At 46.7% G+C, this 23,741-nt stretch overlaps 1 protein-coding gene across 6 annotated transcripts in view; it reads left to right on the top strand.

The window, feature by feature from the left end:
- Window positions 1-23,741, top strand: part of Gramd1b (GRAM domain containing 1B) — a 175,936-nt gene that overhangs the window by 43,247 nt on the left and 108,948 nt on the right. For 4 of the 6 annotated variants that reach the window (XM_040729818.1, XM_040729819.1, XM_021226719.2 and 1 more), the window contains exon 2: window positions 4,522-4,611. In XM_040729818.1, the coding sequence (XP_040585752.1) occupies window positions 4,522-4,611 (90 nt within the window). The remainder of the gene's footprint in view (window positions 1-4,521; window positions 4,612-23,741) is intronic. The other 2 variants (XM_040729820.1, XM_040729821.1) reach the window with 1 other exon arrangement.

Below are 23,741 nucleotides of genomic sequence, written 5' to 3'. Positions count from 1 at the left end.
TTGTGTAAGAGGCTGGCAGTCATTCACAGTGTCCCAATCTGTGTACTTGTTTCTATTATTAGCCCTTCCCATGTTTGCTTGTCAGGTGACAAACAGAAACCGGTTTTCTTTATTCTCTCTTCTCTTTCTCAATATGCCTTCCCTACTCAAACTGAAATTGTAAACACTAGAGTCCTTTTTATCTTACTTTATCTTGCTTTTTTTTTTTTTTGAGGCAGGGTTTCTCGGTGTAGTCCCGGTTGTCCTGGCACTCACTCTGTAGACCAGTCTGGCCTCAGACTCACAGAGATCTGCCTGCCTCTGACTCCCGAGTGCTTGGACCACCACAACCCAGCTTAAAGTTGTTTTATACATGGAAATAATTCAGCATGGGAATGCAGTTTTCTCTTCCAATTGCGATGGTGTATCTATTTTCCAAGCCAGTGGCTCTTAACGTTTTTTCTCATTGACCATTTCTCTTGGGGCTGAGTCAGTGACTCAATGAGTAAGTAAAGGTGTCGTCCTCTAACCCGGAGGACCCGAGTTCAATCCTTGGGACCCACATGGTGGAAGGACGGAACTGATTGCTGTAAGTTGTTCTCCGACTTCCACACAAGTGTATGCCCTCCTACTCATAAGAAAGTTAAAAAAATTCCTCTGTGTGGATATTACAGCTCCACAATAGAGTGCTTGCTTAGCATGCTTGGGGACCTCAAAGACACTGGCACATCAAAAACAAGAACAAACAACAAAAGCCTTCAGAATCTCCTCTGTTACTACCCTGTGCTTCCTTGGCAGTTTCAAAGTTTCTATCAGGCAAGCTACCTGTGGCTATTCTGTGCAATTGGTATTCACCACCTGCCATGATCTCTACCGTTTCTAAACCTCATCACACTCTTTTAGGCCATGTGTTGTTATGCACACCTGACCTTTCAAAAAAGTAAATCTCATCTCCTCCACTAAGTGGTAGATTCAAGACTAGAACTGGTGTCTCCGTGACTCCAGGCATGATGATCGGAATCCTTGCAATTCAATTCCCGGCTCTATAAATTGAGGATTAAGTAATGTCTCCATTTCTTGAGGAATTAGGCTAAGAGAGGATTAAGTGTGCCGGCCCGGGGGTTATAAGGCCAATAAGAAAGAAGCAAAGCCAGGGAGAGGCCAGTTCATCTGTTCCTACCACATCCACAGCCCTGGAGAATTTATTTCTCCTTGTTTATTCATTAAAGGCAGCTGTAACTGTCACTTGCAGTGTTATGAAACTTCCAATTAGCATGGGATAATTGTTGCTAATGCAGCAGTCGGCAGATTATTGCCAAAAGCAGAGAAATGGGCACTTTAGTCTCCACAGCCTTGGTGTGGGTGGCTTCCATCAAAGCTTGGGGAATACTGGATTCCATCTTTCAAGCCTCATGGCAGCTTGGGTCCACCTAAGTCTCCAAACTCCCTCCAGGCTTAGGAGAGCAGTGCATCGTTGCCTGGGAGAGGAAGAGCTGATTCTGCTCCGAAAATGCCCTTTTAGAAAGGGGGCTGGGCAGGATGGTGGTATGCACCTGGACTCTGACCTACTGGGGGAAACTGAAGCAGAAGGCTTGAACGATCAAGCCTGGACTGCATAGTGAGTTCAGGGTCAACCTGGGAAACAGTGAGACTGTCTCAAAATAAGAGCAAGTTGATGTCTCCATGGTAGAGCATTTAAGCCATTTAAACACACACACACACACACACACACACACACACACACACACACACACACACACATGAAAAGCCCTGGGCTCTATCCCCAGACCTGAAAAAATAAAATTAAGATGCTAAACTAAATAAAATATCCCAAAGATGCCAGGCCTCATCTTGCCAGTCGTCAAGCTTTGCCTTCAGAGGGCACAAGGGTGTCTGCTTGTGGTTTGTGAGGTCGGCCTGTACCTTGGGGAGGGGAGGAGGACAGTCGTTCAGTGGAGTCAAGGATATTTGTCCAGCATACATTGCAAAGCTTCCCAACCCGGCCGGCCTTCTGGAGTATGCTTTGTGAATTTCCATGGATTTCCCCTAGCCCTTCCCAATTTTGAGAATATTAATGGGACCATCTAGGATAAACTTCTGCTTTAGCAAGCACGTGGGAGTCTGCTGGCTGCTTTAGGTGTATTCAAGAATCCCTGCCCCCCCCAGTGTGTGTGTGTGTGTGTGTGTGTGTGTGTGTGTGTGTGTGTAAGTCAGATGTCAACCTCAGGTGCTGTCTACTTTACTCTTTGAAGCAGGGTCTCTCACTGGCCAAGTCCTCCAGGCAAGTAGGCCAGTGAGCGCCAGAGGTCTGCCTGGGTCTGCTTTCCTGGTACTGGGATCACAAGCATGAACCACCACAGCTGGCTTTTTAAATGTGGATTCTGGGTATGGGACTCAGCTAGCTATGACCTCTCCTGCCTCTGTCCTGAGTGCTGGGGTGACAGGTATGTCGGGCCCTGCTTGTTCCCATTCATTTGTTATTGAGACACTTCTTTGGCGGACCCCAGAAAGAAGTGGCCTTTTGTTTTCCATTCCCGAAGCATCTCAGGCTTTGTGAGTCATCTTTTTTTCTCCCCCCCTCTCTCTTGAAGACAGTCTGTGTCTGATTGGCATCTTCTACCTTTGTGCTGTCCTCTACAAAACCATGCTTTATCCCTGGTGTACCACCTGGCATTACAAAGCAGTTAATGTGTACCAAACACTGGCACCCTCGCTTAACATGTATTTGTTCTCAAACCTTACAGTTGCCTTGTGAGGTGAGACCTATCTATTAGTAATGTCTCTCTGGTAGAAGAGCAAAATGTCTCGAAATAAATCAGTCAGTCATACAAGGAGGGAGTGGAGAAATGTGGATTCAACCCACAGCAGAGTATTACCACACCGTAGACATACCGCCTTCCCACTACAGGATCTGGCTTTGTGGCCTAGGCTTTGTGGCCTAGACTCAGCCGTTGCCTTAATGCCACTTCCTGTTGGCATAAGTGCACATACGTAATTGTTGAGTGTGTGCAGGCTGGGTTTTTTTCTCTTTCAAAAAATGTGTGTGTGTGTGTGTGTGTGTGTGTGTGAGTGTGAGTGTGTGCCAGAGATAACTTTTGGTAAGTGGTTTTTTTCCTTCCACAGCATAAATTCTGGGGATAGAACTCAGGTTGCTGGTCTCAGGGCTTGGAGGTAACTGTCAACTGAATCATCATGTTGACCCTCATTTATTAATTACTTGGAACCAATACACATTTTGAAGGTGACTACAAGTTGTTTTTATTTCCTGTAAACTGAACTTCCAAACCATGGGAAGACCAGAAGGGGGCGCCTAAAAATCAACTCACTTTAGTAACTGTGGCGTTGGTTTAGTTGTGATTTGGGAAACAACAGTACCATCTAGTGGAATCTCTTGAATCTCTTGTTAAAGCAGGTCAAAATTACTTTTTCTGAAACTGGTATATATATTATCATTTTGGTCTAGGATCTCTTTTAATTAGCTTAATCTTAAGTTCTGGTTGCCAGAAGAAGGGTATGATGAGTGGGAAGTACCAACCTGTTATGGCCAAATTAGATCAAAGTCAGCCTCTTTCTCAGAGAGGCCATGATGCTTGTCATGATCTTTTGGGTTAGTTGAGCCCCTTGAGTATTATAAATGATATAAACCCTGAACTTTAGACACCTCTTCCTTTCCATGGGATACATTGGTACACCTGTCTTGAGGCTTGTGTCTCCAACTGGAGTTGGAATTTCTTCTCCAACTCCCATCCCCCATGGTGGTTGGTAGGAATATGAAATTTCATGGGTCAGCTACACTGAAGCAAAATTCTATTAAAATAAGTTTTTTTCCAAGACAGGGTTTCTCTGTGTAGCTTTGGAGCCTGTTCTGCAACTCTCTCTGTGGACCAGTCTGACCTCAAACTCACAAAGATCTGCCTGCCTCTGCCCTCCCAAGTGCTGGGATTAAAGGCATGGACCACCACTCCCAGCCTCAGAACTCTGCTTTTGAATTGAGCTCTGTACTCATTAAGATCACAGAATAGGAAGATGGGGGCTTTGCCTTTCTCTTCCCTTACTCTCAGCCCTCCCTGGGGGCAGGGCAGTGGACCTAGTATGTGGTATAGAATCCTTCAAGTCTCTGCCTTCTGGCAGTCTCCCTCTCTCAAACCTTACAAGCCCCTCCCTCTCCTGTCTGCACCAGCTCCATGGGGACTTGGGCGGGTTGAGAAGAATGGGTCACTATCCCATTAGAGAGCTTAAGTAACCAAGTTGGAAGCGTCAGTGTTTGCCCACAGAGGCATACATACTAAGGGCCTGGGTAGCAGTAGGTTAGCCTCTTCCTTCTCCAGCCCGGGGCAGCCACAGAGATGCTTTGGATGTCGTGGGTGTGACTTTGAGCTGGCTATTGTCTTCCCAGCTCAACACCCCTGCTTCCACAGAAACACTCTGCTTTCACTCGCGCTCCATGTTGTAACTCGTGTAGCTGAGGTGTAGACGACCTCCCCCAGGGTTGAGAAAGCAGGAGAAGTTTTAACGGTTCACATCCTGTGTCTTCTCCCCCAGCAGCCAGCAGAGCAGCCAGCAGAGCAGCCAACAGAGCAGCCACGATGATGATTCCAGCCGGTTCCTGAGTCCTCGAGTGCGCCAAGAAAGGTAAGTTCGAAGAAACCAGAGTGGTGTGGGGGGAACGGAGAAAAATGGCTGGGAATGAGGTGAAATGCCTGTTACTTCCGCTGTGTGTGTGAGACGGCTCTGGGAAGTAGACGAGAGGACAGCTGGCCTCGGTCCTTAGAGAATGATTGGAAAGAGGAGCTGTCGCCCCAGAAACCAGAGGGTGCCACACTATTGTGGTTGCTGAAGGCAGGGGTCTGGCTCTCCAAGGGAGGAAGCCAACTGCAGACAAAGTCTCTGGGCAAACTTAGGGTTTAGGATTTGAGTCATGCTTTTGCTTTGTTTTGTTCTGTGTCGTGACAGAATTTCTCGGTATAGCAGCCCCGGCTGCCCAGAAACTTGTTTTGTAGACCAGGCTGGTGCCTGAACTCAGAGATCCTCTTGCATCTGCCTCCCTAGTGCTGGGATTAAAGAGTGCGTGTGTGGGCCACCACGTTGAGTGTAGGATTTGAGTGGGTGTAGAATTTGAGTCAAACTTAAGAGGTAGGGTGTAGGGAGGCTCATGAAAGGAAAAGGAATACGTTTCGTTTTGTTTGGGGTAAGGTTTTTGTACTGAGAAATTTGTGTGCCCTGGCATGGGCACCTGTGGCCCCGAAGGCTGCAATCTTTGGAGTGGTGGGGGCTTTTGGAGAAGAGGTTGATATAGGGGCCACCAGGGGGAATGAATGTGGTAGCTTCTAAATGCTGGGAAGATTTGAGAGTTTATTGGTTCTGCACTAGGGATGTGAGAACTGGCGTTAGTGCTGTGAGCATAGACAGGGTTTCTGCCATGAGCTATGTTTGTTTGCTTATTTATGTAAGTCAATGAATGTGGTTTGACCTGAAGTGCGGGCCCTTGACCCCAGAGCCTCTAGCATGCTGAGCACACATTCTGAATTCATATCTGGAGAGAGAAGGGCAGCATATGGGAACTAAAAGAAGGACTCTGCTGGCCTACCATAGGGGCTCTGGGTTTTGTTTATTTTGGGACAGCCTCTTGCTATATACCTTAGGCTGTCCCTAACTCGTAATCCCACTGACTCAGTTTCTTCAAGTACTAGGATTATAGGGGTATGCCACTATACTTGGCTCGAGATATGTATTTCAACAGAGGAAATCAACTATATACTAGGAAAGATTTGTTTACTTAAAAATTTAAAAATTAGGCCGGGCGGTGGTGGTGCACGCCTTTAATCCCAGCATTCCGGAGGCAGAGGCAGGCAGATCTCTGTGAGTTCGAGGCTGGGCTGGACCGATAGCCTCCAATACAGAGAAACCCTGTCTTGTAAAAACCAAAAAAATTTTTTTTAATTACATTATAGGGGTCTCTCTCTCTCTCTCTCTCTCTCTCTCTCTCTCTCTCTCTCTCTCTCTCTCTCTCTCTCTCTCTCTCTCTGTGTGTGTGTTTGCCACATATGGAGACTAGAGAAACATTTTCAGGAGTCTTTTCTGTCTTTCTGCTGTGTGGTTTCTGGGGAATTGAACTGGGGTTCTAAGATTTGATGACAAGTCCTGCTAAGCCATCTTGCCTACTCAACATACATTTCTTTCTTTCTTTCTTTCTTTTTTTTTGTTTTTTGAGGCAGGGTTTCTCTATATTGTTTTGGAGGCTTTCCTGGAACTCGCTCTGTAGACCAGGCTGGCCTTGAACTCATAGAGATCTGCCTGCCTCTGCCTCTGAGTGCTGGGATTAAAGGCATGCGCCACCAACGCCCGGCCATACATTTCTTTTGTACTTGGCAGTTTATGCCTATTACCCAGCACTCTGGAGTCAGATTCCTGAAAGCACAAAGTTCACCTGGTTTACATAGCTGCAGGCTTACCCAGGTTACATATAGAGACTCTGTTTCAAAAAGACAAACAAAACCAAAACTATTTATAAGTCTGCTATTGACTAATTTGAAAGGATTTTCTATGAAAAAGAACATGGTGATTCGACTTCTCAGCTACATAAAGACCAAAACATAACACTGTCACGTGGCTTTTCCCATCCCTTGAGACAGGATCTCCTGTGGCTCAGCCTGATCTTGAACTCCTCACCCTTCTGCCTGAATCTGAAGTGCTAGGAATACAGGACTGCCCCATCACACCCTTTTCCAGATGGTCTTTGAAGGGGTGTGCATGATTGTCATCTGTATGAATTTGAGCAGGTCTAGTGTATTATCACCAGTCTCTTTCAAAGAGACTTTAGAATCAAGAGAATGGTTTTGAAGCTATATCATTATAAGAGCTGACTGGAAGCTGGGAGTGGTGGCAGAGGTAGACACATCTCTTGTGTTCGAGGCCAGCTGCTCTACATAGTGAGTTCCAGGATAGCCTGGGCTATATAGAGAGACCCTGTCTCAAAAACATAAGCAGACAGGAAGTAAGAGCTGGTTGACAGGTAGGAGGGAAGATGAGAAAAGAGAGTGTCTAGGGTAATAATAGCACTCTGTTTGAGGCAATGTCTCACTCTATCTAGCTCTGTCTGGCCTGTGTGCGTCTGGATTGCTGGGTAAAGTCACTGCTGCCATTCCCAGCTTGACAGACCTTTTATATACAAAATCTCACAAAATGGAATAGAATTAGAGGGAAGTAAATTAATTGTAAATGAGAAGGGTTCAGCTCAGGTTAGGAGGGACTTAGTCTGTTTTTTGAAACAGGGTTTCTCTGTGTAGACCTGACTGTCCTAAAACTTGCTTTGTAAACCAGGCTGGCCTCAAACTCACAGAGATCCACCTGCTACTGCCTCCCGGTGCTGGGATTAAAGGTGTGCAGTACCACCACTCAGTTTAGGATGAATTTTTGTTGGCAAAACAGGTTTCACAAAGTAATGAACTTTCCCCTCCTAGGAGAAGTTAGGTAGTATGTCAAAAGAGAGCCTGTCCTGGACCGGAGTGGCAGGGTCACTCTTAAATTTTTTTTTTAAAGTCTAGCCGGGCGGTGGTGGCGCATGCCTTTAATCCCAGCACTCGGGAGGCAGAGGCAGGTGGATCTTTGTGAGTTTGAGGCTGGGCTGGACCGACAGCCTCGAAAACAATACAGAGAAACCCTGTTTTGTAAAAACAAAAAAAATTTTTTAAGTCTTTTGAATTCTGTCCCATGTCTCAGTTTTATCCCCAACACTAGCCTAACTGAATGATTCGATTCAATCTCGATGGAGTCAGTATGGAGATGTGCCCCCCAAAAGACTAATTAGTCAAAGCACTTAATTAGTTTTGATCTGAGGATAGCTCTTTGGGTCCCCACAGTAGCCTACACATCTCTCTATGGATGTCCAGAATTTTAGCATGTATGCCCTTAAAATAAATGACAAAGAGGTCCTCGAGTCAGCTCTCTTCTGTACCTGTGCACTGAGTATCTTGGACGAGTACTGTCTGGTTTTCAGCGTAATTCCTCGGCTCTGCTTCACCTTTTGGATCTGATTGCCGACTCCTCTCTTCCCTCCATGTCATCTCTGTTGCTTGGCCCATTCCAGGGGGGAAAGAATTAAGTACTGAATTACATGTAACTCCGACAACACCCTCCCCAGGATACCCTGTCTCTGTTACCTGCTGTTACCTAGACAGACATGCTTTTGGCTGGCTGCTTAGGAATGGACACTGATAAAAACTACACTCAATCTCCTTTTCTGACCATGTGTACCTCCAGAAAGGCTTCTCTTCCAGACTTGTAGCCTCTAGAAAAAAAAAAAAACCCTAAATTTCTTTCTCATCTGGAATCTTCTGTGGTGGTTTGAAAGAAAATGGTCCCCAAAGGGAGTGGCACTACTAGGAGGTGTGGCCTTGTTGGAGGAAGTGTGTCACTGTGGGGATGGACTTTGAGGTCTCTTTTGCTCAAGCCTCCCTCAGTATGACTGCAGCTGACTTCCTGTTGCCCGCAAGAGGTAGACCTCTCAGCTCCAGCACCGTGTCTGCCTGCACCCCTGCCATGCTCCCCATCATGATGATAATGGACTGAACCTCTGAAGCTGTAAGCCAGCCACCCCAACTAAATGTTTTCTCTATGAGTTGTCCTGGTCATGGTTTCTCTTCACAGCAGTAGAAAACCCTAACTTAAGACACCTGCTCGGTTTCCTAAGCTCTTCATGGTGGTTGTGGACATCATTTGCCTATCTTGCTTGGTATCTGTGGTGGGGTATATGTCAGAAGTGTGCTTTGGGTGGCTATCCCTGTGTGTACCCTCATCTGAGATGCTCAGAGGCACCTGTGTTTGCCATGGTCACTCTCAGTGAAGTCTTCCCTTCTTGGGTTCCTTCTACTGGTGAGAATGAGTTTCCAGGGTCACACCCTGTATGCGCTTCTTCCTTTAATACATTCATTTGTTTTAGAGTCTGCTGCTTTCAGGACACTGGACTGTGATTGGACTGAGATTTGAATGTAAACTGTTTTCTGTAGTAGTGAGGATGTAGCCTGTGTGCCTTACTCTGAGCTCTCTCTCTCTCTCTCTCTCTCTCTCTCTCTCTCTCTCTGTCTCTCTCTGTCTCTCTCTCTCTCTCTGTGTCTCTCTGTCTTTCTTTGTCTCTCTCTCTCTGTCTCTCTGTCTCTCTGTCTCTCTCTCTTTGTGTGTGTGTGTGTAGAGGGTCAGGTAGTGCTGGTAGAGGTCAGAGGTCAATCTCTGTATTTCTTCAGGTGCTGTCCTGTCTCTGTCCCTCCTTCTCCCTTCTCCCTTTTTTTCTTCCTTCGAAGTGGAGAGGCACGGCCTCTCATTGGCTTGGAACTCATTAATTAAACTAGGAGCAAGCCCCAGGGATCCATTTGTCTTTGCCTCCCCCATGCTGGCTGTGATTATAAGCTCAGGGCTTCTGGAGATGAGACTCCTGCTTATGTCAGCAAGCTTTATACTGGCTGAGCTATGCTCCCAGCGCTTCACTCGGGGCCTTTGGAAGACTGTGCACGGTCTCGTTAAAGGCCACGTGTCCTACACTGTGAGTCCCTCCTGTAATCCTGCCATTTACTCTGTGCCATTCCTCTGGGGCAGGGGGTGGGGGGTGGGAGTGGTAAATGAAGCAGCGACTTCACAGACTGAGAGTGGCCAAGAGTGAGGCATTCTATGACTGCTTCTAACAGTCCAGATCATGAAGGCTTCCTTCACAGAACAGTCGAAATGAACATGGATTTCTTTAAAATTCCTGGAGTTCTTTTAAATGACAGGCTTATTGTTTTAAGATGCTCTTTTGACTGGCTTAATAAAACTTTGATTCTTTTCAACTCTGCCCAAAGTTCGGGATGGACATAATATTTAAAGACAAGATTACCACCTTACTCCAACTGTACGCCACTTGGCAATAGGATCATCACCATGTGATTGTCTTACTGTGTAGACGTCATGGAATATCTCACATAACTGAGATAGCTGTGAGCATCTCTAGGAATCTAATCTTACCGGACTACTTCCATTGTTGACCGAAGTGTGCTTATATAACCCGTGACTGTCTTAACAGTCGTAAATGAAAAGTCTCTATCTGGTCAAACAGGGCAGCAGTGATTTCCTGGGCACCTGTGACCTTGGGGAGAAAGGTTGATTAAGAATCCATTTACTAGGAAATGGGGGAGGAGTTGGAGGGAAGTAAGATGTGTCTACAGTCCTGCCAGGTTTCCAGTAAAAAGGAAGAGATAACTTCCTCAGGTTTGTGTGTTGGGAGTGTGTACGTGTTGGTGCGTGAGAGACAGAGAGAGAGAGAGAGAGAGAGAGAGAGAGAGAGAGAGAGAGAGAGAGAGAGAGAGAGAGAGTCATGAATCCACTTTTCCTGCTTCTAGATGAGGCCAGTGGCAAGATGAAACATTAGTCTCCAGGTTCACCCTAAACTAGACCAATTGTTAAAGTTTCTCAGGTACCCCGAACTTTATTCAGTACATCTCCCCCAGTGGCAGGGACTTGTAAACAAAGCGTGGATTGTAGGAACAGGAGCTGTTTTACTGAGGACCCTTTGTGTGCAGCAGGTGAGTTGTAGTAGAATGTGCTCTCAGCTGACCCGGATGCCTTTCAGCAGCAGGGAAGCTGAGACCTGGAATGAGGGTCGCATATGTGAGTGCCAGGGTGGGGCTGCAGCAGGGACCCGAGTGTGCATGTGCGTAGACGTCCCTGCAAGCAGGCATGCATGCCGTGAGCCTTCCTGAAATATCCGTAGGATACAGGAAAACTGCTAGAGCCCAGCTGTAAGATGGGTGGAGACGCACTGGCTGCTGATGGGGCCTCATGTATTGGTGAGAGCAAATACCTTACAGTTAGGAACACCGTGTTTGCAACGCTTTCTTTTCTCCGTTTTTGTTTTGTTTTTGAAGCAACCCTGGGTGGCCTTAAACTAGTTGTATAACTGAGGACCACACTGAAGTCGTGTTCCTCCCGCAGTTTGCAAGTGCCGGGGTTAAAGGTCTGTGCCACCCCTGACATTATTTCTTCTTAATGTACATTTTTTTCCAGAGTGCTGGAAATCAAATCCAAGGCTTTTTTACATGAGGGCAAGCTCTCTCCCACTGAGCTACAAACCCTAGCTCTAACTGCTCCCCCCCTACCTCCACCCCCTCACTCCCCCCACCCCCCACCCCTCCACCCCCACTGTCATTCTTTTGAGATACTGTTTCACTATGTGTAACTGTGTAGCCGAAGCCCTGGCTGGCCTAGAACTCACAATGTAGACCACACTATCTTTGATCTTGTGACAGTTCTGCCTGTGCCTCATGAGGCCTGGCATTACAGGTGTGTATCATCATGTGTGGTGGTAACTGCATTTTATTATGTATTTATTTGTTTCCTTGTTTGTTTGTGTCTTGTTTATTTGAGGCACAGTCTCTTTGTGTAACCCTGGCTGGTCTGACATTTGGTATATATAGAACAGTCCCGCTCTGAACTCAGAGAGATCTGCCTCCCAAATGCTGGGATTAAAAGCATGCCACCATGTCCAGCTATAACTGCTTTTGAAAAAGTAATGTACTTGGCTTGTCTCAAACTTAGTCTTGGCATTTGTCAAGGTCTATTGTTTATCATATCTAGTGAAGAATAACTAAACTATTGTATGTAAAGTGCTAGCTATTTAATAGGTGTTAAGTAAACTAGTATTTAGTAGGTGTTGAGTAAATGCTAGGTATTCATACGCTCATTTTGACTCCCAGTGAGACTTGATTCTTCCTGAGGGGAGCTAAGCTCCTCTGACCTAAAGATGGGGAAGAGGCTCCTGAGGCCTCACCCAGCTAAGAATGAGTGGAAGTTGTTCGCTGCTGGGGAGGGGGAGTTGCCCACGCTCCAGTGGGTGGCGCCACACCCTTGTGCCTAGGGCAGCACTAATTTTGACTCATCGAGTTATAAAATAGCAACAAAGAGGAGTGGGCATGAAGTTGGGAAGGGGTTGTGGGAGGAGGGTTCATGGAGGAGTGGGTGGTAGACAGGATCAAAATATGTTATATGCGGCCAGGCGGTGGTGGTGCACGCCTTTAGTCCCAGCACTCGGGAGGCAGAGGCAGCTGGATCTCTGTGAGTTCGAGACTAGCCTAGTGTACAAGAGCTAGTTCCAGAACAGGTTCCAAAGCCACAGAGAAACCCTGTCTTGAAAAAAAGCCAAAAAAAGTTATATGCATATATGAAATTCTCAAAGGATAAATAAAAAATACTATATGTCTAAGAGATCACCCAAATAGAGATTGTGGGTGGAATTTGGAACACCTGCAAATGCAGACACTGGTGAATAAACAGAGTAAGGTGTGACTTTACCCCTCAAGAGTCTTGTTGTTAATGGTGAGATACACTTGCAAATGGATGTATGATGTTATTATGGACGTGGACTTAGGCATTCACTAATAAAACAAAATTCCTGATAGGTGCCAAATTGTGCAGTGAATCCTCTACATATTATCTTAATGTAAGCCTCTTTCTGTGGCCCCATCAAACTGATTCTGTTTTTTCCAGAGTTTCGGAGACTTGAGGCCCAGGGACGTTAAGAACGTGCCCAGGAGTGGTGTGCTGTAGGGGTGGTGGCTATGGGGTGCATCTGCAGAGACTCTGGAGGGCGATGCTTCAGCTGAGAGCTTCCGGATGAGTGGGAGTGTCACATGGATGACATTCCCAGGGAAGGAACAGGGTGTACACCAGCACGGGGACAGGCAGGGAGAGCTCAGGAAGCACAGACCGTAAGTCTGCTGCAGCTTCGTGTCCTAGGAGTGGGCTTCTCTCAAGTGCCAGAAAAGATTATTTGAACAGGTGGGCCTGTCTTTGGTGTCATGCAAGGAGTGTTTTGTTTTGTTTTCTCAAGGAAGGGTTTCTCTGTGTATGTGTAACTCTGGCTGCCCTGGAACATGCTCTGGAGACCAGGCTGACCTCAAACTCAGAGATCCACCTGCCTCTGCTCCCCAAGTGCTGCTAGCCTGACAGTAGCTACCTTTACCCACTGAGCCAGCCCCACTCACAGCTATTCTTGTGAGAAGAATCGCAATGATCCCATGGAGAAACATGGATTTAAGAGACAAACACTTGGACGGCCATCAAATGAAGTGAAAGCAGATAACACTACACCAGTCCAGTCTCTGAAATAGTTGCTGAGTGCATACTCTATGCCATCCACTCGAGGCATTACACACAGCTATGATCAGGACACCCTCTTTGGTCCTTGCCTCTCAGTGAGAGGAAAGAGACAGCAAACAAAGAAACTACCAAGTAGTAAGAAATGCTCTGGAGAAAATGAAAGAGGGTGGTAAAGACTGAGGTGGGCAGGGAGGAATTTCTGCCATGGCAACATTGGGACTGAGACCAGATGGTATAATTCTGAAAGGTGGTAGTTGAGGACAAAAAAAAAAAAAAAAAAGAGGAACCAATTAAAAATGTGAGAAATAGAGCTGACAGGGAGTGACATCCAAGTTGGGAGGCTGTCCAAGATGAACCTGAGTTTCATAGCTTGTGCAGCAGAAAAAGGCAGTATAATCTAGAGGCTAAGTGCCTCCTTCTCTGTAATCGTGGCTCTAGAACATTCCAGGTGATGCTAGAGGAAGTCAGTAGACATTTCTAATAGGTTTTTCTCCCTACCCCTCATAATAGGTTTCTCCACTGACACAGTAAGCCAGATCAAGCCAAACTGAAAAAGTGTAACAGGTTTATTTGAGCAAAGCAACTCCCAGGTGAGTTCTCCAGTCCCAGAGATCAAGGCCAGAGAAGCTGGGCCCACAAACAAAATCAGGGGGACTTTATAGGTTGTAGGCAAGGGGTGATGATGATGTGTCCACCACAAGCTGGTTTTGTCAAAAGCTGAGCACTTTAGGTGGGGACTCAGGCAGCTGACAACTTCAGGGAGGAAGTAGTAACCACCAAAAAGGCAGAACTGGGCTTTTTGGTGCCTGTTCTTTGTTTGGAGACTCTCTGAGTGGGTAGGGTTTGGAGAGAAAGAGAAAGGAGGGGAGGGGGATAGAGAGAAGGGGGAAGAATGGAGCCTTCCAATCATGTGGGGGAGAGCTGGAGGTTCCAACCTAACAATTTGTGTGCCTCATTCTTCTCCTTTGTAAAATGGGTGTCGAGAGTGATCTATAAGGATATGCCTGGTTCGTAGCTAATGTTTTGTATGTGCTTGCATTAAGTATTAGTAATATACTGTGTATGCTTGGAAGAATTTGAAGCACAGCCATGATTAGTGAGTTTTACTTTCAGCATACAGAGTGTGAACTACTCATGGTACGTGTAAATGGAAAGGCAGACTATGAAGTTCAGGTCAAAAAGGACCTATTTGGAGCTGTGGGGGTAGTTTAGTGGAGAAGCGCTCACCCTTGTGTGCTGGAGGTCCCAGATCCCAGCCCAGCACTGCAAACAAATATGCAAATATGCAAAGATGTAGTTTAGGCCGTAGGGAATTGGATGTGTGGTGTGGGAGGAGGGAGCATCCCAGCCTACTCTGCTGGACTGGGCCCCTGTTGAAATGTAGGGAAGCCAGGTGTCAGGGAGACAAGGAAGAGAGACCTGGAGTATAGGAAAAGGAGCACTCCCAGGTGAGTAACAAGAATGATCCATGTAAGTGGGCAGCAATCACAGCTGATAGAGGAGGAAGGGAGATGGTCACATAAGGAATGAGATCCCTAAGGTGAGATGTAAACAGTCTAGAGTTGGCTATTCACTTTACATCATTATTATTTATTATTATTACTATTTAACTTTTAAAATCAAATTTATTTATTGTTACATAGGCACCTCAACCATTTGCCTCAGGGGTTTGACTCTAGAATTTGGAAGCAAATATGTTGGGTGGCAGAAGCCAGGACAGGCAAGTGATCTGCACCCAAGAGGGCAACATTGGCAGTTTGGTTCAGCTAGAAGAGGCCGAGCCCTAGGAAGGGGAGCTCACTTATGCCCCTCCCGGCTTTCAAGCACCAGATGAAAGAAAAGAAAGAAATAAAAAGGAGAGGATGTGACTACTTTTAGGAATGGTGGAGGAGAAAGTTTATTGTAGATAAAAGGATAGTGTAGCCATAGGAGACACATCTGGAAAAGTCCAGAGTGGACATGATCCTGAGCCATGTGAGGAGACGGGGGAGGGGAAGGGAGGGGAATCAGTTACAGCAGCCAGGAGGGCAAAGGTATAAAAAAGGATGGGGTGACAAAATGTCTGGATTATAGGGAAGGGCAGCCCAGCCCCTGGGCTGGAGAGCTCAGGGTAGAGGATGTGGTTTGTCAGCCATACCTGTAACAAGTAGGTACTGAGGGATGCTGGGAGAACTTGGCGACCAGGTCCACTTTAATATGTTAACTAGGCAGCTCAGCTGTTTGCCCCAGAGTTTGAGATTTAATATTAGGAGTCACTTCTTTCCTTCCAGGTTATCAGTCTTAGAGGCAAGCACCTTTGCCTGCTGAGGGTCCAAAACTATAATCTTGTGTGTGTGTGTGTGTGTGTGTGTGTGTGTGTATGTGTGTGTGTGTGTGTGTGTGCCTGAGCACGAAGACCACAGCATGTGTGTGAGGTTAGAGGCAACTCTGAAGTTTGTCCTCTCCTCCTACTCTCTGGTTCCAGGGTTTGAACTTTTGCTCTCCAGGTTTGTTTAGCGAGAGCCTTCACTTCAGCCTGCTGAGCCATTTTGCTGACCTCTTAATCTAGGTTTAAAAAATAAATCAGCTGGGCATGCCTTTAATCCCAGCACTCGAGAGGCAAAGCAGGCGGATCTCTGAGTTTGTGGCCAGCCTGGTCTACAGAGCGAGTTCCAGGACAGCCAGGGCTACACAGAGAAAGCCAAGCAAAGCAAAGCGCCCATCGGAGAGCTAGATTGATAAAGGGCTCAGTTTGCAAACTGGAGTTTGTAATCCCAGCATCCACACAAAAGCTGGAAGGTGTCCCACCTGACTGGCCTCGAACTCACAGAGATCTGCCTGCCTCTGCCTCCTGAGTGCTGGGATTAAGGGCGTTTGCATGTGCTACCACTGCCTGTTGAGATAGGGTATTATTGTGGGCAGGCTAGTTGGCTGGACTAGTTGAGTCATTTTCAGGTTCATGAGACTTTGCTTCAAGTAAAAAGTACAGAGAGAACAAGGAAGACCCCTGAAATCAATCTCTCACCTCTATCTGCGTGCGTATATGCATACAGGCACCCACATCAGCTCTTCCCTTGAGTTCCTGCCTTAGCGTCCCTCAGTGATGGAATCTAACCTGTGAGATATAACAAACCCTTTCCCCTTCAAGTTGCTTTTGGTCGTGGTATCTTTTCACAGCAACAGAAAGCAAGCTAATCTAGCTGCCATGTCCTGCTGGGAGAGGTTTCTTCAGTTCTGCTGATTCCAGCGTGGAACTTGTCCTCCATAGTAGGTTTCTGCAGCACTCTAGCTCCATCTACCTGTCCCATCGCTGATTCTCCATGGCTCTGGTTTATTCAGGTGATCTTTACCTAAAGGAAAGAGCCCAGAAGCAACCTCTCTGGGAGCAGTGCCCGCTGCCCCTCCCTCCCCTCCAGCGCCAGCAGCTGATGTCACACGCAGGTACACCTCCATGCTCCGTGTCTGAGGACAGAGGGAGCAGAAGCTTGCCAGGTACCACACACTGCCAGATGTGGAAGGATGGAGGCGCGTTCTGCATGAACCAGTGGCTCAAACGGAAGGCAGGGGAGGCTGTGATAGCGTAGAACACCGGGCTCTCTCATACTGGGCTCTTCACCTTCCCGTGTTTTGGATGGGATAGCAGAGCATGGAGACGGTGTATGTGAGAGCTCACTGTTGACTGCTGGGGCAGCACCTCCGTGTGCCTCCAAAGGGAGCCTGCAGCCCTCGAGGTCCTGGCTGCCATGTGTCCTGCCCTCCCCTGAGCCAGGCATGGTGCAGAATCTGCACTCAGAGACTGTTTCGTGTAGCACAGCTGTCAGGCAGACTTGCTACTACCATGTCTCCTGTCTGAGGAAGAAGTTGGCCTTTCTGAGAGTCAAGTAAGTGGCAGGGGCCCCAGAGGTTAGGATTGCCTCGCATTCTTCATGGAGGCAGAAATAAGACTTTGCGGCTTGCTTTCCACGTCTGCTCCCTGCTGAGTGACAGATCTGCTAGAGGGAGACAGATGTGTTGCAGAAGACTGGAGGGAAAAACTAAGGTTAGCAGCTGGTGGGGTATCGGCTGGGAGATTTAGTCTCTGCCTCACTGAGTGATTGCTAAGAGGTGACTTGCCTCCTGGTGCTCTCCATAAATATCTAGCTAGATGGCAGCTTCTGTGTCTTTCTTGGAGCATCGGTCAGTAAAGAATTTGGAGGGTCCAAGAGAAAGGTGCTATCGAGAGCTGAGTATTCTGTGTGGCTTGGCCTTTGTGGGTGCTGAGAATTGTTTTCAACTGATAGGGATTTAAAATTGAAGTCTCTGGGGATGTTGGGTTCATGTGGTCACCTATTGCTCTGGGACTGGCCTTTGACACTAGAACTGCCTGTGCAGGCTGACATGGAGCTCTGAGTACATTTCAGATGTGGGACACTTGTCTTAAGATGAGGGATACAGGCCCCTTAATCTGGCAGACCCATGCTGCAGTGACTCCATGCAGACCATGTTGTACCTTGGCTGCTGTGACAAGCAGAGAGAAGACGTTTGCTGGGAGGAAGAAGTTTGAGGGCTGAATGGAGTTCAATTCAAAGCCTTCTCAATGGCTCAAGGGACATATAATAGACGTGTGCAAGTTGCTGGGGGCTGCAGGGAGCATCTCTTTTCCTTCATGGGAAAACAGAGGTTAATGTTGGAGAAAGGGAAGATGGAGCAAAAAGCATGAGGAGGAAAAAGGAGAAACAAGAAGGCAGTAAGACACTAAGCAGATTTCACAGTAGTAGGGATCGGAGGATGACGACTTGTCTCTGTCTGTCTGTCTGTCTGTCTGTCTGTCTGTACCCTCCCCAACCCCCACTACACATACAGGAAGCCCAGTTTCCTTCCCAGCATTTCTCATGACCAGAGGTTTGGTGGTTGGTGTGCTGGGCCGAGTCTCCTCCTGAGATGCTTCCCCGTGTGCTGCCTACACAGGCTGTGCCATGCACACAGTAGGTCTTCGGCAGACAATGTCAGACAAAGAGTGCAATGATGGTGGCCGGGGAAGATTCTTCCTTTGGTGAACGTCTCCCCTTTGCTTTCTTCTCTTTTCTTTGTTTGCCTGAGACAGGGTGTTGCTCTGTAGCCCAGGCTGATATATAACTCAAAGTTGTCCTTCTGTCTCATCGTCTAGAGTTACAAGTGTATGACACTACAGCTGGCCTTATTTTATATCTTAGCACTATGTGCCAACCCCAAGTTATGTGCTTGTAGTGTTACTTGTTCACTCCACCGTAAGTCCTTCAACTTTATGAGAGTAGATGTTGGTTCTCTGTGATTTAGTGTATCGCCCATGTTTAGTTTAGAGCACTTGATAGGTACTCAAAAATATTTATTAAGTGCATCTGAACCTGGGAATGACTAAGGTCTTTTTTTTTTAAGCTGAGACAAGGTCTTCTACTGTAATTTCCAACGTTTTGTGATCACAAGATTCAGTGATGCTGTCCTAAAGAGAAGAGTGTTATTGCTCTTCGGGCTTTTCATGATAGTGGAAATGATTTGCTCTGTGACCACCCACCCTGTGTCCCCTTCATCTAACCCACATGCTTCAAGGGAGCTCTTGGTCTTGTGGACGATAGCACTATGGGCTGTGGATAATAGAGAACAGAAATTTTTAGGTCTGGAGGCATAGCAGGGACGCACATGGAAGCCCCTGCTGCCCCTCTCAGTATTTGCTGCTTATTGCTGTCCTCGCTGGCAGTTCTGGATGCTTCTGTAGCTGTCAGCAGAACTGTCTGCAGGTGTAACCATCACCTGCTCTGTTTCTCCTATTCCAGCACTTCTTGTCTGCCCGAGAAAGGGGCTGTTAATTATAGCTCAGCCAGGCGCCCGCTCTCTGCTGACACCATAATTGGGATGTAGCTTTGGACAACTGGCAGGCTGGATGGTAAGTTTCATTCCCCAGCTCTCCTACTTCCTGCCAGTAACAAGGAAGGCATGTGAGCGGGAGATGACCTGGGCTCTCAATGCAGAGAATCCAACCTCAAGCTTGTCCCACTCTGTTCTCCAGTCTTTGCTTCCTTCTTACACCCAGGTTGAGATGGGGAATTGAAGGCCAGAGTCCTCTTGTCAATCACTAATTAACGCTGGCAACTCAGAGCAGCCCTCTGCAGCTTCCCCATCTAAGCACAGTTATTGTACTAGAGGGTGATGACTTCAGCATGGCTGCAAGGCCATAGTCAGTATCATTACCCATGCATTTGTGGATGTGCACATCTGTATAAAACCCCAGTGTGTGTGAGGATGTGGAGATTTTTAAGTAGGAGATAAAGATAAACTTACAAAGCCAAGTTGTAACATTTCCCACACATCTGGGTTAGGGTCCATGCTCTCTGGATAATGAGTGATCAGTTATATCTCTGAGTCTGTGGTTCTCAGCCCTGTATGTTTTTGAAACTTATAAGAAGGGCTGGAGAGATGGCTCAGAGGTTAAGAGCACTGGTTGTTCTTCCAGAGGTCCTGAGTTCAATTCCCAGCACCCACAAAGTGACTCGCAACCATCTACATGCCAGAACACTGCATACATAATAAAAATTAAAAAAAGAAACTTGTAAGAAGAGCTTGTTCAATATGCAGACCCTCTAGGCTTCAATCTTAACTTCATGGATACCTAGGCAGGCTCAGGAAATTTCCAGTTAATTGGTACCATAGGTCCTTCTGATGCAGATCGTCACAGATCTTGCTTAGAGGAACAAATCCTTAGCCTGAAGCCTCCTGTAACCCTGTTGTAAGTATTAATTAATTTCATAACTGTATCCAACTAGCCCAGGCACACAGCTTCTGGTTTCTCAATTGTCTGGTGCATAGCTCAGGAACTGCTGCCATCTCCAACCAAGAGAAGTGTGGTGGGCTATGGGTGTGTGCTGAAACCAGTCATTCCATCTTATCTGTCACCAGCTGTCTAGGTTGGTGTTTCTGTTTGCGCTATCCTCAGGCACGGGATCCATTTGCAATGAAGTGCCTGGTTCCTTCCTTCTCTCTGTCATTCCTTCTTAGTCTGAGGCCCAATGTCTTCCTTGGAGATGGAGAGAGCCCATTGTGATCCTGCTTAAGAATGGTCTGCGGAGCCCTGTGACACACGACTTTGACCCTAGCACTGGGGAGGCAGAGGCAGGTAATCTCTGTGAGTTCAAGGCCAGCCTGGTCTACAGAGCTAGTTCCAGGATAGCTAGGGCTGTTACATAGAGAAACCCTGTCTTGAAACCAAAAAAAACAAAAAAATGTCTGGGGAGCTGGGGAGAGAGTGGGAGGAGTGGAGATGTTTGTATATACCTACTCCCGCCCCCAGAAGTGCACAAACACAGTAGCTCTCTCGTGTCCTCCTTTATGTGACAGTGATGGATGAGTTAGTAAATGGGATTCAGGTTGAACTTTTGAGACTGCTAGATAATTGGTTGACATTTGAAATTCCATGACACAGGTGCTGAAGGTTCTACCATGGGAGTGACTTTACTTGCTTCTAGAAATGAAATAGACATGTTACCCAAGCTTCCTCTTCTAGGCATCCTAAATCGCAGGTGGGTCCTCACCTGCCAGAGTGCTATCCTTGTGAGTAAGGTATAGAACACGTGTCAACAGATGGGGCTTTTAAACAGGGATTTGAGGGACTGTATGCTCTGTATTCTTTCCTGGTCCATGATTTCTTTCAATCCCCACTCAAGTGGCTCTGTGAAAACCTTCTGGAATGGGAAGTTTGCAAAGAAAACTAATTGAGAACTTTCCAGCAAAGTAACTCAAAAGTATAGAAAAGTCTCACTAATGTGGCCATGGAAACAATCCATCTAAGATGACAACACAGCATCTGTGCTGCAGTCCTGAGGTGTTCCTTGTTAATAAGACTCACTGCTTTGCTTTTGGGTCAGGTGGGACTACGCTCAGTGTCCTGCTTTCCATTGGTCATCTGATGTATTTGTAACAGCGAATTCAGAAGAAAAATGACTGGAGCATATTTTACTAGATGTGGGTTAGATTGATCCCTGTCAGAGCTCATTAGTGAGTGCTGGGATCTGACTCCAGAGCTCAAATTCATATGTGTAACCTGGCGTCTCTGTAGGAACACAGCAGTGATTCCAAGGGCATGGGGTTGCCTGAGCAAACCTGCTTTTCCTTGAATTCCATGGACCTTGAAATCTTTTCCACTTTCCTGGGATTCAGATATGGAGTGTGTGAGAAAGTCTGTTCTTGAAGATTATCTCTTGGAAAACTTCAGAATAAGACCAAACAAGAAAATACACATTGGCAAAGGCAGAATAGGTCACGGTGATGCTCAATGGTCCAGTTAAACATTCCTTAGGACCAAGGGCTCTTGGTTCATCATCATCATCATCGTCATCATCATCATCGTCGTCATCAGCAGCAGCAGCATCTTTACCTTAGTCTTTTCAAGATGTATGTTTCTGGAGTCTGGTTCTAGCAGTGCCTGTGGACTCTACCAAGTATTGTGTAGAAGCTGCAGGGTGTCTCAGTCTGACAGCATCTTTTGATACTGACTCTGGGTTTCACTACTATCTGTAGTGGAACAAAGCTTACTGTCTTCACCTCTCTGAGGTACAGGCTGAAGCCTCTGTGGGGATTTGTGTGGGCCCTCCCTTCTACTCAGGGTTTGCCAGCACTCCCCGAATGTCACCAACACCTCTCCAATAGGATTCCTGAGGCTGCTCTTCTTTCAGGACTGCCTGGAATCTGTGACCATGATCTGTCTGCCATCTTTGCATGCTCTCTCTCAGTTTCAGCAGTAGTCACAGAGTGTCTTCCAGTGGCCTGTACCCGGTGCACTGCGGGCTTCCTCTATCCCAGCTCACCCTGACCCAGCCCCTTCCTCCTGTGTCTGCAGAAGTGCACAGCGCTCACTGACCATGCACCAAGAGAAGGGCAGGCAGCATTGCTGAGCCCTGTGCTCATCCCTCTCCAGGCTCAGTTGATCCCAGGCTTCCCTGTATTTATTCACACCTGGAACCAAAGTGTGATCAGTTACATTTTCTGCGGCCTGAGAGAGAACTTGTGTGAAATTTGGGTCAGGCACAGGAGTAAACCGTTAAGACAGGGAAAGCCAGCTGCCATTTGCGTCTATGAGCTTTTCTTTTTTCTTTCTTGTGTGCGTGCGTGCGTGCGTGTATGTGCGTGCGTGTGAAATTTGCACATCTTTGCCATCTGAAAGCCTAAAGCTGATGTGTGTGCTGTAATGGTGTGTGCTGTCTAGAGATGTGGAGATGAGGAGAGAAGTTGCATAAACAGTGCTGGTTACCAAGTCAGGTGACTTGGAGGAATGGGGGAGCTCATGGAACACCCATAGGTGCTCCCAAGATAGGAATTATAAAGAAATTACTTCAGTTAACATTTACTAAGTATGTCTGCTGGCTGTCCGTTGTTGTGGTCATTTCCATTTCACCATTTTTTCCCTCCTCAATGAAATGCACAGGCTAACATCTCTATGCTGAACATCTGAAGATCAAAATGCTTGCTGAAGCTTAACTTTTAGAGTACTAATAGGTACTGCAAGTGGAAAATTCCACACCTGGAATAGCAGGCAAACTGTAGGTGTACCAAAAATAGTGCATAAAATTGGTTTTAGGCTAGTATACAAGGTATATATGAAATGTAAATAAACTTTGTGTTTCAGCTTGGGTTCCTTCAAGATGTTGCATCATGCTTATTCAAGTATTCCAAAATCCAAAACAAAACCCAAACCCAAAACACTTGGGCCTAATGCATTTTGTATAAGGGACGCTCATTATGATTTTCATTTTGTACATAAGGTAGCTGGGGTATAGAGAGGTCTTGCAATTATATATATGATTGCATAGCTATTAAATAATGGGATAGAATTTGAACCAGGCAACTGGACTTTAGATTTTAAGCACTACACTAGTCTCTGTTAACCTATAGAGACTGAGGTGAGGTGATGTCATTTATATTCATTCATATTACCAAGAGGTCTCAGGCATTGCTAGCAGTTAAGGTAGGTGGGTCTCTCCTTTGCTAATTTTATTATTTTCCCAGGGAGATTTCATGTCCAAGGTATGTCTGAGAGCAGCACTGGCCCGCAGGCCTCCCAAAGCAAGGTGCTCTGGAAGACGGGAGACGGGTGACAGGTGATCAGCTTTTCCTTCTCCTGGCTAGCAGCACCTGCACTGAGATATACCTATTGTTTTCCCTACTGCCTTCCCCACAGGGTACAGAGGGTGCACTGATCCAGATGAATAGTTTCTAAGGCTTGGTCAGTTCCTTGTCACCTAACATGCTCCTTCCCACTATCCTTCTTTCTCTAAACTTCTTTAGAAACTCCTGTACTGCCAGACCTCCAACACCCCCACTTATCCAGAGAACCCTCCCCAAACCCTGACTTATCTAGAGAACAGCTCAGTTTTGCAAGATCGATTTGTACCCAACCTGTGCATGGGTGGCTGGCTCCCAAGTCTCTGGCTTTCCCCATGCTGGACAGCTTGTCTCCATCCACAGCTCTTTGGTGCCCAGTCTTATCCTCTCATGGTCGTTCCCACCCTGATTCTAATCACTTAATCTTCTCTTCCCTCCCTGCTCAACTAGATCCACTTCTCTTGATTGTCTTGTAGATTATGGTGTTTTGTTTTGAGGTACGAGGAGGGTCTCATGTAGCTCAGGCTCCTTATGTAGCCCAGGATGACCCTTAA

Source organism: Mesocricetus auratus, unplaced genomic scaffold, assembly GCF_017639785.1.
Source record: "Mesocricetus auratus isolate SY011 unplaced genomic scaffold, BCM_Maur_2.0 Super-Scaffold_100022, whole genome shotgun sequence".
NCBI classification, from domain to species: Eukaryota; Metazoa; Chordata; class Mammalia; order Rodentia; family Cricetidae; genus Mesocricetus; species Mesocricetus auratus.
The sequence above is the reverse complement of the archived record's forward strand: the minus strand, read 5'-3'. Positions and strand labels throughout refer to the sequence as shown.